Source organism: Borostomias antarcticus (assembly GCF_949987555.1).
Source record: "Borostomias antarcticus genome assembly, chromosome: 1".
Classification (NCBI taxonomy): Eukaryota; Metazoa; Chordata; class Actinopteri; order Stomiiformes; family Stomiidae; genus Borostomias; species Borostomias antarcticus.
Genome location: NC_140234.1, coordinates 32368176 through 32383028, shown reverse-complemented (window position 1 = coordinate 32383028; position 14853 = coordinate 32368176). Strand labels below are relative to the sequence as shown.

The following is a 14853-nucleotide window of genomic DNA, read 5'->3' as shown; positions in this document are numbered from 1 at the left end:
GAAGGCTGTTAGACGAACAGTCTTGTCAGAAGCTAGCTCTGTATTGACGCATTATACATATTGTAGTGGTGGAGGACTCGGCTCCAAAACATGTAAAAAAATGTAGATATGCACTACCGTGGATTGCTATTGTTCTCTATTAACGTGTAGTTATTTGGCTGTGTGTGTGTTTGTTTAACGTTTTGCATCATTTCATTTCTGGCTTCGTTGACACTTGCCATATTTACAAAATTGTAATTTTTTTTGTCACCCAGACATTGTTATTCATGTGTAATTCTTCTCTATTCGAACAAAGAAGAATTACTTCTGCATACACTTTAGGCATGTTTTGTAGTTCAATTATGTTGTGTAAATGTTCATATGCTGTAACAGGAATAAGAAATTCTACATAATCATACAGTATATCAAGGAATCAACATAAAGGACTTTATTTTTATTTTTATTTTTTTTACACAGCTCTTACTCTTTCTTTCTCACAGTATGCAGCATCTGGATTTATTTTCCATACTTCACACTCTCCTGCCAAGAGAGAAAACGCACGCCCGTTAAATGTTGTATTCCGAGGAATTCCAGGTAAAGCATGAGTGTTTTTGGCTGGGCTTTCTCTCGGTCACTCTCTCCTCGTCTTCAGGGACATCGTAGCAGCGTTAGCGTGGGTAGGGGCCTTGCAGGATTTCTCAGACGTCACTTTCAGGTGAAAGTAGTGAACTAGTGTGTGAGATATCTGTGGCCCCCAGCTGTGGACCTCCTTGGGGAGCCCGTTTCTCCAGAACCCCCCTCCGGACCACCCTCACTGAAGAGGTCCCTTCATCAGAGGACTTTGGCACGGTCCAGATCCGGTCTGGTGCTGACCAGGGTTTTGAGTATCACAGGTCCCTCTCTCCATCACTAGGAAACCACAGCCCAAAGTGGAAGCACATGTGAGGGATGGAGGTGGTGGGGTGGGGTGGGGGGGTCTACAGGGGCAGAGAAATCGAAATGTTGACGACTAGGACCGCTTGGTTAATCAATCTTTGTAATTTGGGGTTGATTCCTTGAGCATTTGATTCACATTTAACGCAAATGAAAACATTTTGGCAACAACTTCAAAGGAGTGGATTCCTCCCTCATTGGCATGTGCAGCCTTTTGTAGTGAGACTTAGAGGTTATAATCTCTCACGGTAATCTCCCAGTCCTACACTGGATTTGCATCTTTTTGCCTTGTATAATCTTGCGTTTACAATATAATTTACTGTACGTGGGTTTTGCTTTACCACTCCCTGACGCCATGCTAAGCTTTGTGGGAGATTGACAGGGGACAAGACCAGGGCGTTCTGTGTTGCTTTGCATACAGCAGCTCATGGTGCACACACACACACACACACACACACATACTGCACACACACACACACACACATACTGTACACACACACACACACACATACTGTACACACACACACACATACTGTACACACACACACACACACACACACGCACATACTGTACACACACACATACATACACACACACACAGCCACTCTTGATTGATGTTTAACTGAGACTGAGCTCTCGTGGCTGTCAGAGCCCTGCTAAGTCTCCTGAGCCTTCTGATTTCTGACGTTTGTAGATATTATATTCATAGAACCAGGAGGCTACGTTTTTCATGTGATCCCCTTGTAACACTTTAATCTGTTTAATCTGTCTGGACTTGAATTAGTTGCCAAGATTGAAGACGTTGTGCAGAGCTGTGGTTGGTTGGCAGGAGAATTGTTGTTGTTCTTCGAGTGGAAATACAGGTATCAGAGGAGGAAACTTGGACAGGGATAAACCGTTGTCTGTCTGCATAAAATTCCTATGTAATTTGTATAGTTCCCATATTCCTAATAGAACACATCAACTATTCCCATCAGTCCATGGTTCTTTAAAGAGAAAATTAGGATTTAATAAAAATAATTGTGCATATGAAATTAAATGCTAAATGCATTAAGGATCACGTCTTGTCACACTGCCATCTGTTCCACGGTGGCTGAAATCACCGCTATCTTTTTACATAATGCTCAGCCCAGTTTGGAGAAAATTGGTTGCCTTGTTTTGTTTTGTTTCTTCCCAAGGAAACGGAAAGTCTTTGAAATATCTTCAGCCAGAGCAGCACTTAGTAACCCGATGCCAGTCCTGCAGCTTAATGGTTTGCATTAGCGGCAAGTAATAAAATTATCCCAGGACCTCGCTAATGTTGAAATAATCATTTACAAAGATGGTTACCACATGCTGGAGCTGGTTTCTCCTTTCTCTCCTCTTTTTTATAGCCCTAATTCACTGTTATTAATAATGAATAAAAATGCAATTTTCTGTTGGGCTGCTCCAGGGCCCTGGGAATCATTTCAATGAATATTTCAGCACATTATTTTAATCATGATTCCACATATGCAGGGAGGGGGTTGTTTTATAGGCCTGTGCTTCAACTGTCCCGAGACCCCCAATCATTAAACCCCACGCTGTGTGCATTGAGGGCCCTACCTTTGATTTACAAGAGTTGTTAAAAAACATTGTAAAAAAGGAGGCAAGCTGCGCCATTTATACTTGTAATTTGATGCTGTAGTTGTTAATGGGGGAGCCGGTGATTTATGTGCGCAGTGGCTGCTGTCTCAGCGCCTGCTGCTCGGGGCCCCACGCTAGGTACCGCAGCATCACCGGGCCTCTGTGTAGCAGGCTTCCACTCGGCCTTATATAATTCAGTTATCTCTGCCGTCGTTTTTCTCCTCTAGATCTGTTACGCAGCTCTGGCTGCTGTAATCAGGCCACCAGGAAGGGCTGTGAGCTGCTGTCTAACCAGGCTGTCCCCCCTGTCTGCCCGTCCTTCTGTCTGTCTCCTTACAGCCAGCTGCACGACTTCTGGCGCCTGGACTTCTGGGAGGACGACTTGCGCCGGAGGCGACGATTTGTGAGGAACCCGTTCGGCTCCTCCCATTCGGACGTCCCGTGCAAAATGCTGGAGGACTATGGTTAGTGTGGCCCCCGTTCACGTCTGGACCAAGTCATTTCTACACAGTATTTCATGATTATATCCAAGGGCACCATGCATGTAGTATGCTGAGGGTAGCAGTGTCAAGCCCAAAGCCTCACATATATGTGCTTAAGAATGGTAGTAAAAAATGAATCCAAACCGCATGTGGGTGGTGCATATCGCTTGGCTGAGAGAAGTTCATTGTCATTTTTATAGGGAACATATTTATGGGCCCTGTCAATCGAACATGGCACCTCCATTTTATTGCACTTTTTTACCTCTCCCACCACACGTAGTTAAGAGCAAATTGGATCACTCGTTCTTTTTCTGAAACTTTCCCTCATTGACTCGGTCATGTCACCCACCACAATGTGTCGATTTTGCTCCGTGTCACGTAACACTGCCTTATAAAGGGAAGCGGCTCAGTCCTGTTTAAAACTCTGGGTCCTTTACTCCTGCCTGCAAATAATTGAATAGAGCAGATTTATTAAAGATTCAGGGGCAAAACTATAGATTTTTAAACTCTGTAAAGACAAAAAGCTCATTATTATTTATTTATTTGTTTGTTATTTTTGTACCTTTTGAAATAAATCTCCAGATATTTTGTCAAAAAATTACCTTTCAATCCACACAAAACAGGAACTAGAAATGGTGCTCGGTGAGCACAGAACTCCGCCCATTCGTGTGAGTCGGACATGTTTGGTGTTACTGCATTCGTTCGGTCCCAAAAAAATGAACAGAGGTGAACGGGTCGCCATGTTTTGGGCGTCTCTGTTGCGCCCCCCGAGGGTCGCAACAAGCGGAAGGTGCTTCAGTGCACTCCGGGTTCTCCCCCCGCACACCCCAGTCCAAACCCCATGTCTCTAGCACCCCCCACACGGGGTGCTGGCTTTGCTCAACGTTTTGTTTTGACTCTGTGCGCGCGCACATGCATGCAAGCAAGACATGTTTGATATTGTTGCGTTTGTTAGGTGGAGAGGTTTACGTCAGTCCAAACCCCGTGTCTCTGTGACAGTGAATGGGTGTAATTTTTCGCTCCAGAGCCCAGGTCCAAAAAATGAACAGAGGTGAATGGGCGGCCATTTTGGTTTTGGCCAGTTTGGGGCAAGTCTGAGATGCAGGGAGCGGCTCTGTGAACTCCAGGCTCCTCCCCGCCTCCCCCAGTACAAACCTTGTGTCTCTATAGCCCCCAGACCGAGAGCTGGTTTCACTCTTAAGCTTTGTTTTAATTAGTGGATATGCCCCGTGATTCGGATCCACTCCAAAATGTAATGGGTTCTAAGTTGGTCCATGTTACAACCTTCCACCGAGTTTCATGAAAGTCGGCCTGGTAATTTCTGCGTAATCCTGCTAACGAACCAACAAACAAACTAGCGAACCAACCGGCGAACACACGCCACCGAAAACATTCCCTCTCATCCCGCACTGTTGCTAGCCTAAATTCATGAGCATTATAGCAGTGTTTCATAAACAAAGAGTTGATGTCTATGTATCCATAACCCCTGCCGGGCGTTGCTGGACCCTTTGCCTGCTCTGACCCCACCATGTGTGTTTGTGTGTCTGATGACTTCAGTAGGTTTGGCAGATCGTCGGTTGGGTTCAGGGTGCCGCCCCTCATCTGGCTGATGGCCTGTATCTGTGTCACAGCCAGGCCCGGGGCTGGAGATAGCACACACACACACGCGCGCGCGCACACACACACACACACACACACACACACACACACACACACGCCAGCTGCTCTCTGAACTGCAGGTGGCTCATGTACATGGCGCACACTCAGTAATTACACCGTCTGCTCTCCATTTTTACCCTGTCCTCGTTTCTATGCGCAAGCTCTTCTTTCCAGTTGGGGGGGAACTATTAGTTAAAGTTTGGGCTTTTTTTTTGCTGATGCAGACTAAAACTAAATGTCAACAGCACATAGTTTGTGTTTCCTGTGTAGAGTTACGTTACAGTACTGCTGTTGTTTTCTGTTCCCTGTGTTCTTTCATTGGTTATCTTTCTCTCTTTCTCTCTCTCTCTCACTCTCTCTCTCTTTCTCTCTCTCTCTCCCCCTCTCTCTCTCTCTCTCTCTCTCTACCCCTCCTCTCTCTCTCTCTCTCCCCCCCTCTCTCTCTCTCTCTCTCCCTTGATATCAGTATTTTCCCAGAGCTGTTGTTGATGGAGGACTTGTTGAAGTCCCTGTGCCGCCTGGTGGTTCTAACGAGTGAAATAATGCATAGGCTAGTCATGTGAAAGGGCTTGCCTGTGGTCAGATGTTAGTCTGCCTCTCCCACTGAGGCGAGGGCCACCTCCAGGCTGATTTTGTCACTCATGTGGATGGAGGTATTTTTTATGAGTCGCAACTAGGAAAGTGTTCTTATTTTTTCTTTGTTTTGTTTGCTTGTAGTGGCTTTGACAAACCGTGACCTTGTTAAATTTACCTTGGAAGTTCATGTTCTGACGTCTGTTCACTTCTTATTTATGAGTTATGATATTAGCAGATAACACAAGTCTAGGAGGTCAAAGCAACACATTTATTATTATCCTTTCTCAAACTTTGTTTCCTGGAATTTGACAGGTACCCGTATAATTTATTAGATGGATTGGGCTGTGTATGGTGGTGATTTGAGTAGAAAAACAAGAAGGCTTGTGTAAGTTAGCTCTAGAGAGTCATTAAAAAGGCCTGAGAATGCAGGATTCCTATGAGGAGGAACAGTGGGTCGTCCACATGACACCACAGTTCCTGGTTTGACAGCAGGATGTGACAATATAGACACCCAGTAGAGTTAGAAGAGGGCAGACTTCAGTAAGATTTAAAGAGACATAGATTACGTTGTTCTGTTCGTTGTAAACGTCAGTCTTTCCAACAGCTCACGAGGGGAAAATGAAAGCCATGTCAATGAAGACTTACATCTAAAGATCTCACAGAGAAAACTTTTTCCTGTGAATAGCCAAGACACCTGAACATCCTAGTTTCTGACAATAGGGCTGTGTGTTTTGGTTCTTCAGGACTTTCTTGAATGTGGAGAATTTTGTGTGCGTGCGTGCATCTGTGTGTGTGTGTGTGTGGGGGGGGGGGTGCACGAGCGTGCGTGTGTGTGCGCAGGGAGGTTAAACCCTGCCTCTGTGTAGCAAGTGTGTTCTTTTTCTGCCCAGTGCCCATAATAACCTATCCAGTTACAAGGAGGCAAGTCCCACTATAGAGTATATTGTTAACTGATTGGAATTGGGCAAGCATGAAATGGAAGTCAGGTTAATATTGATCCAGGTGTTTAACGGGGTGTTTTACCTCCACGTGCCCTTGCTGACTAATTTCAGGTGAATAGCTTTTCTCTGACCTGCTGCACTAAGACACAATCCTGGACAGAGTTCTTTATAGCCTGTTACAACAGGATTGCACAACACCATCAGAACCTGCCCCTCTCTATACCCTAGCCATGTACTGTGTATTTTACTAGACAGCGGAAATTAATTTAGAAGGTTTACTGACCTTGGATGAGCATTCAAAGACATACAGTACCTGTATATGTTCTTCCTAACATTTTTAGTAGAGCCTCAGTATGTCACCTAGAACAGTGGAACTGATAGCATACTGTGATGTTAAGTAGAACCTAAAAGTGAAAATAAGCTGTTAGGGTGCATTCAGTTTATGTTGGGTGCCTGCAGCCTGCCTGGAGCAGTTTTGGTACACCCACCCTCCCAAGTAAGGCCAGAGAAGAACGATCCATGTTGCTGATTGAAATGAGTCAGCAAGGGCGCGCTACGAATACAACGTCTTCACAGAGGTCTTCTTTCACTGATCCAGCTCAGTTTATCATAGCAATAAAGAAATCCTGACACACTTGTTACATGTGCTCCATATTGTAGGTTGATGTTAGGATCAACAGGTCTGTTGTCCAGATCCAGATGTGATCAGATCTCATTTAGACAGAGAGATGATGAGGCTCCTTTAAATGTGTGGTGGCAGGCACATTGGACACGCACAGCAAAATGCTGAGTATGAATTAAAGATGACTACCATAGGTAGAGCCTGTACAAACCCTGTACAAACCCTCTTACATCAAAGTTATGATGTTCACTGAACCAGATGGGCTGTATCACAGAAGGATATGTCCCTAATTTCTAGGGTCAAATACTATTTAAATTACTTTCAAATACCTTTTGAATAGTTTTTGAGTATTTACAAATATGTTAGAAAATATGTATTTTTAACTATTCCAAATTGTGATTTGTTCAAGTATTTTAAAGGGCAACTACTGTAACTGCCCTAATTTCAGCCTTTATCCAACCCCTTCCAATTTCCATTCAGGTAGGGCTTTACTGTCGTGTCCACGCTGCCTTCTCCATAGAGCCACTCCCTTGAGTTGAGTCACTAGAGGCAAAATTAGTCTGATTTAAAGTTCCTTTAAAGATAATTTTTCGATTTAAAATTAACATTTGCAATTGAAATATTTACCCAATGGCAACTCTAACCATGCAAGAGAAATTGGTTTGTACAGGTAGCTTATACAGTATAAACACCCCAATATATCCAAATATGGTCAAGCTTTCTGAATGAAACAGTGACAGCAAGGGGATATTTCAATAAAGTGAAGTGCCCTTCATCCTTCAAGGAAAAGAGGAGAAAAATGTACTGAGGAAACTCCCTTGTCATCTGTAGCCAGAAGACCTCGACTGTTCGAAAAATTCAGTATGTAGTGCGTTCCAATTCCATAGTACAGTATGTGGATTTGGTGTATGCGAGAAATGCCTGGTAGTACTGCATACTAGATTAGCACGAATCTCTGAGTATGCAGTATGAGCTTACTGCACATACTCAGCCGGCCCAAAATGCATTGCATCTCTTCAGACTGCTCAACGGCAGACTCCTTCTGGCACCAGCCAGAAACACAGCACATACTAATGTGAGTAACCAAACTGTAATATGAATTGTATGTCTCGCTCGACTGGCCTGCAAGCCTGTTAGCCTCATAGCCTACATGGTAATTTAGCATAGAGGTTAGCGAGTTGGCTAATAACACCTTAGTTACAACTGAGATGTAAATGTAGATGTGTGATGAGTAACCATGATTAATAACGCCGTATCGTTGTTCGTTTCTTCAAGGGAGGGTGAAGAAGTTTACCGGCAAGCGCAATGCTGCCATTTCTATGATCATAGGCTAATGAGGCCCTTTCCACTTCTAGAAATGTTTGATGCATGAAGATTAATTGATCACTTTAAATATTAATTTATTCATGAGTCTGCCAGTGTTCTGATTCTATGATAGATATGATTAATTGTAATTAAAGAAGATTCTCACTTTTTCTCTCATCTCAACAGTTCACATCACATTAATATACTGCGAGCTAGTGAGCTCACTTAAACTAGTGAAATACAAAAATCATATACATCTGAATCATGTACTGCAGACGACAAGCTGATTGTCTCCGTCATCTGGTAAGGGGCATGGTTGGATAAAATGATAAGATGTTGATATATCATAAAATGTTAATATATAAGATGTTGATGAGTGAACATGAAACAGGAGCTACCCCAGCAAACACACAACGTCAGGGAGACGTTCAGATCATGTCTTAATAACGTCCGTCGGTCCAGAACCCCGTTTGTCCGTCTGCTGGACCCCTCAATATTCAAACGTCTGGCTTGGACCCCTCTAAGACGTCTGTGGACGTGCAAAACGGGTTCAATATCTGAACGTCTAAAAAAACTTTCATTCTGGCTACCAATTGGATGTCTTTGGACGTCCGAAAAAGACAGAAAAGACATCTAAAAGACGTCTTTTAGACGTGTCTTTGCTCAGTGGGACTCTGGACCCAGGACGTTAAGGTAACGTTACAGAAGAGGAAACCCAATATGTTGCAACAGATTTACAAACAGGTGTTATTTGGATAAACTGACCACATATTGGGAATCAGCATGGTTACTTTTCACTGAAAAAATATTAAAATTGAATAAAGTGACATTAACCGTCGTAGAGACAAAATTACAACAGCGTTTAGTCTGCTCCCCGCTATCATGGCTGGTGCAAAATGTATTCTTGGTTGCTGTATATTTCTGTCTACTGGTAATGGCATACTTAATTATGTATTTAGTAGGCAGTATGCAGTACTGACACATTGAGTATGTAGTAGGCAGTACTTTAGTACTGTATGCTATTTCGAACACAGCCTACTAGCTCCTTGAGATGCACCCTCATTGGCCCATAGAAAAGTAAAATCCTATGATCTTGCACTTGTGGTGATTAGAGCGCATTGTTAGAGGTCAGCCATTATGAGGAGAGGTTAGAGAGCCAGAACATCTCAGGGGTGCTGTCTCTGACCCGTCCAGATTCTGAGAGGTTAGAGAGCCAGAACATCTCAGGGGTGCTGTCTCTGACCAGTCCAGATTCTGAGAGGTTAGAGAGCCAGAACATCTCAGGGGTGCTGTCTCTGACCAGTCCACATTCTGAGAGGTTAGAGAGCCAGAACATCTCAGGGGTGCTGTCTCTGACCAGTCCACATTCTGAGAGGTTAGAGAGCCAGAACATCTCAGGGGTGCTGTCTCTGACCAGTCCACATTCTGAGAGGTTAGAGAGCCAGAACATCTCAGGGGTGCTGTCTCTGACCAGTCCACATTCTGAGAGGTTAGAGAGCCAGAACATCTCAGGGGTGCTGTCTCTGACCAGTCCAGATTCTGCTTACTGTACATTTAGGAAAAATATACAGCATATGCATGGAGGTTTTTTCTTCCAAGTCTAAACAGCGAAGAACTGTGTGTCTTGTTAAATTAGGCACATACAATCACAACCTGATCTAGCGCTAAAAGGTGCAATCTTTCAGTCGTTTTGTAAATTATTAGTATTCGTCTTTTATCTAACATGCTGGGAAGGATTGATTGAGCTAGCTAGCTACCTAACTAATTTGCAGGCATTTGGACACAAATAATTTAATGATAGCTTAGATCAACTGCTTTGAATTATGTAGTTATGCTCGTAGATAGCCAGCACTAGATCACTGCTGTCGGTCCTGTCATACTGTATCAAGCTGAGATCCATCAGAGAGCAAAGCTGAAGAGCACCCGTTCAGCTGACCCCAGCTGTGTCAAACCTAACTGCTCATAAACTTCAACGGAGAGGCACCACAAGTATATTTTTGACATTTGTCTCCTTTAAGTAGCCTATCTATACCCTAATGTGTGCACATGCTGACGACCAGCATCATGGGTGGAGGTCTGCACTTTCCGTCTGCCGTTCTAGCTTAATCTGTGAGTGTGCTGTAAATAAATGTAAAGGAAAGAGATGCCTACTTTTGCACAGTTCCGATCTCTTATTGTTAATCTTTGCACTTCAGTTTGTACTTGTTTTTAATAACTCAGATTTGTATTTTTTGTATTTTAACCCTAGGTGTTTAAAGATATTATTGGTCACATTTTACAATAAGGGTCACAAAAAACATTAGTTTACTGTTAAAGGTACCCAATGTAGTTTTTGACCACTAGTATGCGCTCTAGAGCAAATTTGAGAAGGTGGTCCCCAAAAATCGCGTACTACGTCATTGCGTCAATATGCGGAGCTCATAATAGTGACGTTTCACACATCTTTGTTGTTTTCCAAACATTAGCTAAATATCATTTTGTGAATAAATTAAAAGGTAGGAACGACATTTCGAATTTCGAAAATAAACAAAGAACGGATTGTTTTGATTCACGTTTCGTTGGGTACCTTTAACTTGTACTTTATGTACAGTGTACTCTCGAGTCTAAATAAATAAAGGTTGAATGAAAAGGGTGTAGGGTTAATGTGTTCTGTGTTAATGCTACAGGTACCCTATAGGCTGTAATCTGGGATAGATATCATCTGGTAAATGTCAGTGCAGGCTATATGGAACACTGTCAAAACAGTGATATGTGGTCTAATGCCCGCATGTACTGTAGGATTACTATTTCACGTTATATAATAAAGCACAAAGCCACTTGCTAGAATGTTATAGGTTGAGTTAGAACTGAGGTTATGACATCCACACATATCTGTCAGACGTTTAGTCTTTTCCCAGTTTGGAAACCAGCTGCATTCTTTGTGGTGGGATTTACGGCCGAGAGTTTATGCCTGTCTAAAATGGTTGTCATCAGGTCAACAATGTGTGGTGGACAAAAAAACGATCACAGGCATTTTAACAGGGCCAACAAAGATTGATGCATGTCCGATTCTCTGCTTTACAGTTAGAATCTAAGTCTTAGGTAGTCATTATTGAGTCATCTAAATTGTTGTACCATTAGTCTGTATCATGGCCACCTAGTCAGGGATTTCAAATCCCTACAGGCATATAGTCTTCTTTCTACAATGACATTACCTCATCTGGTCGTTGCCTTAACTTACTGCTATGGCAGACGAGTATCACCAGTGTGTGTGATGTTGGTAGTGGATGAGGTGAGGCTTTGAGTATCTGGAAAGGAGCTATATAAATACAATTTATTATATGTATGTATGTATTATTGTTATGTATGTACTTTGACAAAGACACTCATAGTTTTCATATTACAGTATATATACAGTATGGTTACATATTTTAAATTAACCAGAATAAACAATCTGCCTTATTCCTCTTTAGGAAACTGCTCTCAGAAAATAGTTGGCATTTAAGTAAAACATCATGCCATCGAATTCTTTGCAAGGAGTTTTAGGGGGTGTGTTAAGAGAGCAGACTGACTCAACTGTGCTATAAAAATGTACTGTATGTCCCATGCCACAAAATACTGCAGAGTTCCTGCTATATAAAACCTGGAACCTTTTGTAAGCCTTTCAACTCTTATTGGTTCCATATTAAACAGTAAAACTATCTAACACTGAAATATTTTCTGTTCTGGGCTTCTCTGAGAACTGTAAAATGTATTTGACTAGAACTATAGCCTTTTCAAGAATCCTACATAAGCTAGATTTCATCACATACATTTAAGACTCGCAATATCTATATATATACTATATATATATATATATATATATCGACATACTGTATTATGTCACCACAGTTACAAATGCAGAAACATAACTACTGTACCTAATTCTTATGGTAAATATACAAAAAAAAAAAGATTGTCATATTGTATTCTATACTGTATATTTCTCATACATGTATTATATAAGTTTGTGGTAAACAGGCTATGTAAAAAAAAAAGCACGTGATGGTTGTATTAATCCTATTTTTAATATATCGAAATCACACAGTTTTAGCCCTAACAGTCGGTTGCTATTCTGTCCTGTAGAGCAGTTTTGGAGGTTGAGTCACTGCTGTTCAACTCCTACCCATGGTCCAACCTCTGGGTACGCAGGGGTCAAGTTGTTCTCTTCAGGTCACTCATGAATGATGACTGACCCGAGGTGGTCCAGTCGCTCCTTTCTGTCTGTGAAGAGGGGAACGGGGAGCAGGCTAAGAGCTTTCTAAGTGAGGCTGCCTTGACACCTTTGGGCTATTAAAGCGTTGATGTAGACAAATTGATATATATTCCACCGTTCTTAGCTGATTCCAGACTTCAATAGCTATCATTCATTTTAGCTCAACATTTTAGTCTCTGTGATAGACGAACTAAATTGCATTGTGGACAACGTCGTTTGCTCATCTGACCCCTCCCCCGCCTCTCTCTCTCTCTCTCTCTCTTTCTGATGTTGCTCATGTTCCTGCCAAAATGTGCCTGGTGTATTCAGTCTGGTTCCCACTGAGGTCCTGTCCTCCATCTGGTCAGTCAACACATTGGATCCTCAATTCCCCTCATTTACCCAGAACATAATCATGATCATTTACCCAGAACATAATCATGATCATTTATCCAGAACATAATCATGAGGTTTTAAAGAATTACAGTTTTAAGTTTCGCACATTTGACTTTGATCCGTGACCACAGGTTGGCTTTTTGCTTTTAACGCTGCGCTGAAATAATTTCCCTAACGCTCGGACTATTTCCCTGCGTCTGATGAAAACACAGTTCTCCAGATAGGAGACAGAGCAGGAAGCAGAGTTTTTCTCTCCTTTTTTTTTACGGCAACGGCAACAACAGTCAAACGTGACCTCTTCAAGACGAGGGACATGTTCCTCAGGGGAGCGAGCACTGTGGAGAAAGAAAACATTTCAGATGTGTGTCAGCCGCCTCACATTCCTCGATACGTGTTCTACTTTCCTTCCACGCAGCCTCTCTTTCCCAGCCTCTCACACGCAGCCTCTCTCTCCCAGACTCTCACACGCAGCCTCTCTCTCCCAGCCTCTCACATACAGCCTCTCTCTCCCAGCCTCTCACACGCAGCCTCTCTCTCCCAGCCTCTCACACGCAGCCTCTCTCTCCGAGCCTCTCACATACAGCCTCTCTCTCCCAGCCTCTCACACGCAGCCTCTCTCTCCCAGCATCTCACACGCAGCCTCTTTCTCCCAGCCTCTCACATGCAGCCTCTCTCTCCCAGCCTCTCACACGCAGCCTCTCTCTCCCAGCCTCTCACAGATATGACCTTAAAGAAGACAAATCCACCTAGATGTCAGTGAGCACTCATGTGTTGCTAGCATGTAGCGAGTTGCGCTAATCTAACTTGATAAATGCATTGTGAGCGCTCTGGTTGCAGGATGTATGGACTTAGCCTCTTGGGGGATCGTACTGTTCCAGTATAGCTATATGATACACTTTGGTGGTGTAAGCAGTCCCTTAATTTTCCCGCCTGGTCAATCTCATTCTTATAGAGGCTCTGAAAGCTGCACAACCGTCATCCCTAATCAACTATGAGCTGTAGTCGTACAGTATTCTCAACACACGTTTGCAGTTCAAAAAACAAATGGTGTTTCACCTTGTCTGAAAACAAAGGGTGAAATGCCCAAAAAGCCGTAGAAAATGTATTCATCACAAATGTGTCCGTGTGTTTACTGTGACATACAACATGGCTAGAGTTCACTTCATCTGGCTTATCAAGTAATTTATCAGCATGTTTCACAGAGATTCTTATTACGGTAACAGCCTCTCGTACTGTAGCTTGCCAAATGTTATAGTATGCATTTTATGAAACAATCAAAACTAGATCCTCCTTTGACACTTTCACTCACGGTAACTGTATGCCTTAATACAACGCCGATGGGAGTCTGGTCTTTGAGGTCCAGGAGAGGTCTGACTGTTTCCCCTCACCGTACTCTTGTTGGCAGGCACAGAGGAGGACGAGGTGGTCAAGTGGAAGAAGGCGTTCCGCAGCCCAGCGGTGTCCAGCCCGAACCCAGAGACAGAGCTCATGCTGGAGGGGGACGATGACACGGGCAGTCTGCTGCAGGAGAAGGAGATGGACAACCTGGCTGGTGAGTGAACACACGAGCGCCTCCATGTACCTCTGCATCCAGCGTGACCCATGGTCCTTACACACTGATCTGACCTCTGACCCCTGCTGCTGTCCTCCCTTCTAACCCAGCATGGAAAGGTAGAGGATAGGGGATTCAACGTTTTTCATGTCTTTATGCCAGGGTCTTGAGTTTGACTCAGTGGACAGTGTGTTGACATGTCTTCAGACATCTGGCATTAATTCTGACATGTATACCAGTAAGAGTGAAATATGCCAAGACAATGCTCTCAGTATTGTTGGCAACGATTTGTGATCCACTATACTAGAAATATAACAGACAATTGTCTAAGTTGGCCTAGTGAAGACGTAGTTGGCCTCGTAAAGATCCCTCTTTAGAACTTAGATCAGTGCCCCAATAAGAAATGGACACACGACCAATTAAATTAGTTTGGGAACATTCTGTCACCATCCTAGGAAAGAAAAAGTCGGATGCATGTTCTTCTCCTCCACCGAGGACCTGAATGAAGTGGATTCTTTAGCAGGCTTTCTCCACGCGAGATGAGCCTGGGAACTAGGTTGTATTGAGAGAGAATTTGAACCAGCCTCACT

General features: G+C 43.2%; 1 protein-coding gene across 2 annotated transcripts in view; it reads left to right on the top strand.

Annotated features, from left to right (window-relative positions):
• nbeab (neurobeachin b) overlaps positions 1-14853 on the top strand; it is a gene marked incomplete at both ends in the record, with an annotated part of 276067 nt that overhangs the window by 191673 nt on the left and 69541 nt on the right. For both annotated transcript variants that reach the window (XM_084443780.1, XM_084443779.1), the window contains 2 exons: positions 2857-2981; positions 14117-14263. In XM_084443780.1, coding sequence (XP_084299906.1) covers positions 2857-2981; positions 14117-14263 — 272 coding nt within the window. The remainder of the gene's footprint in view (positions 1-2856; positions 2982-14116; positions 14264-14853) is intronic.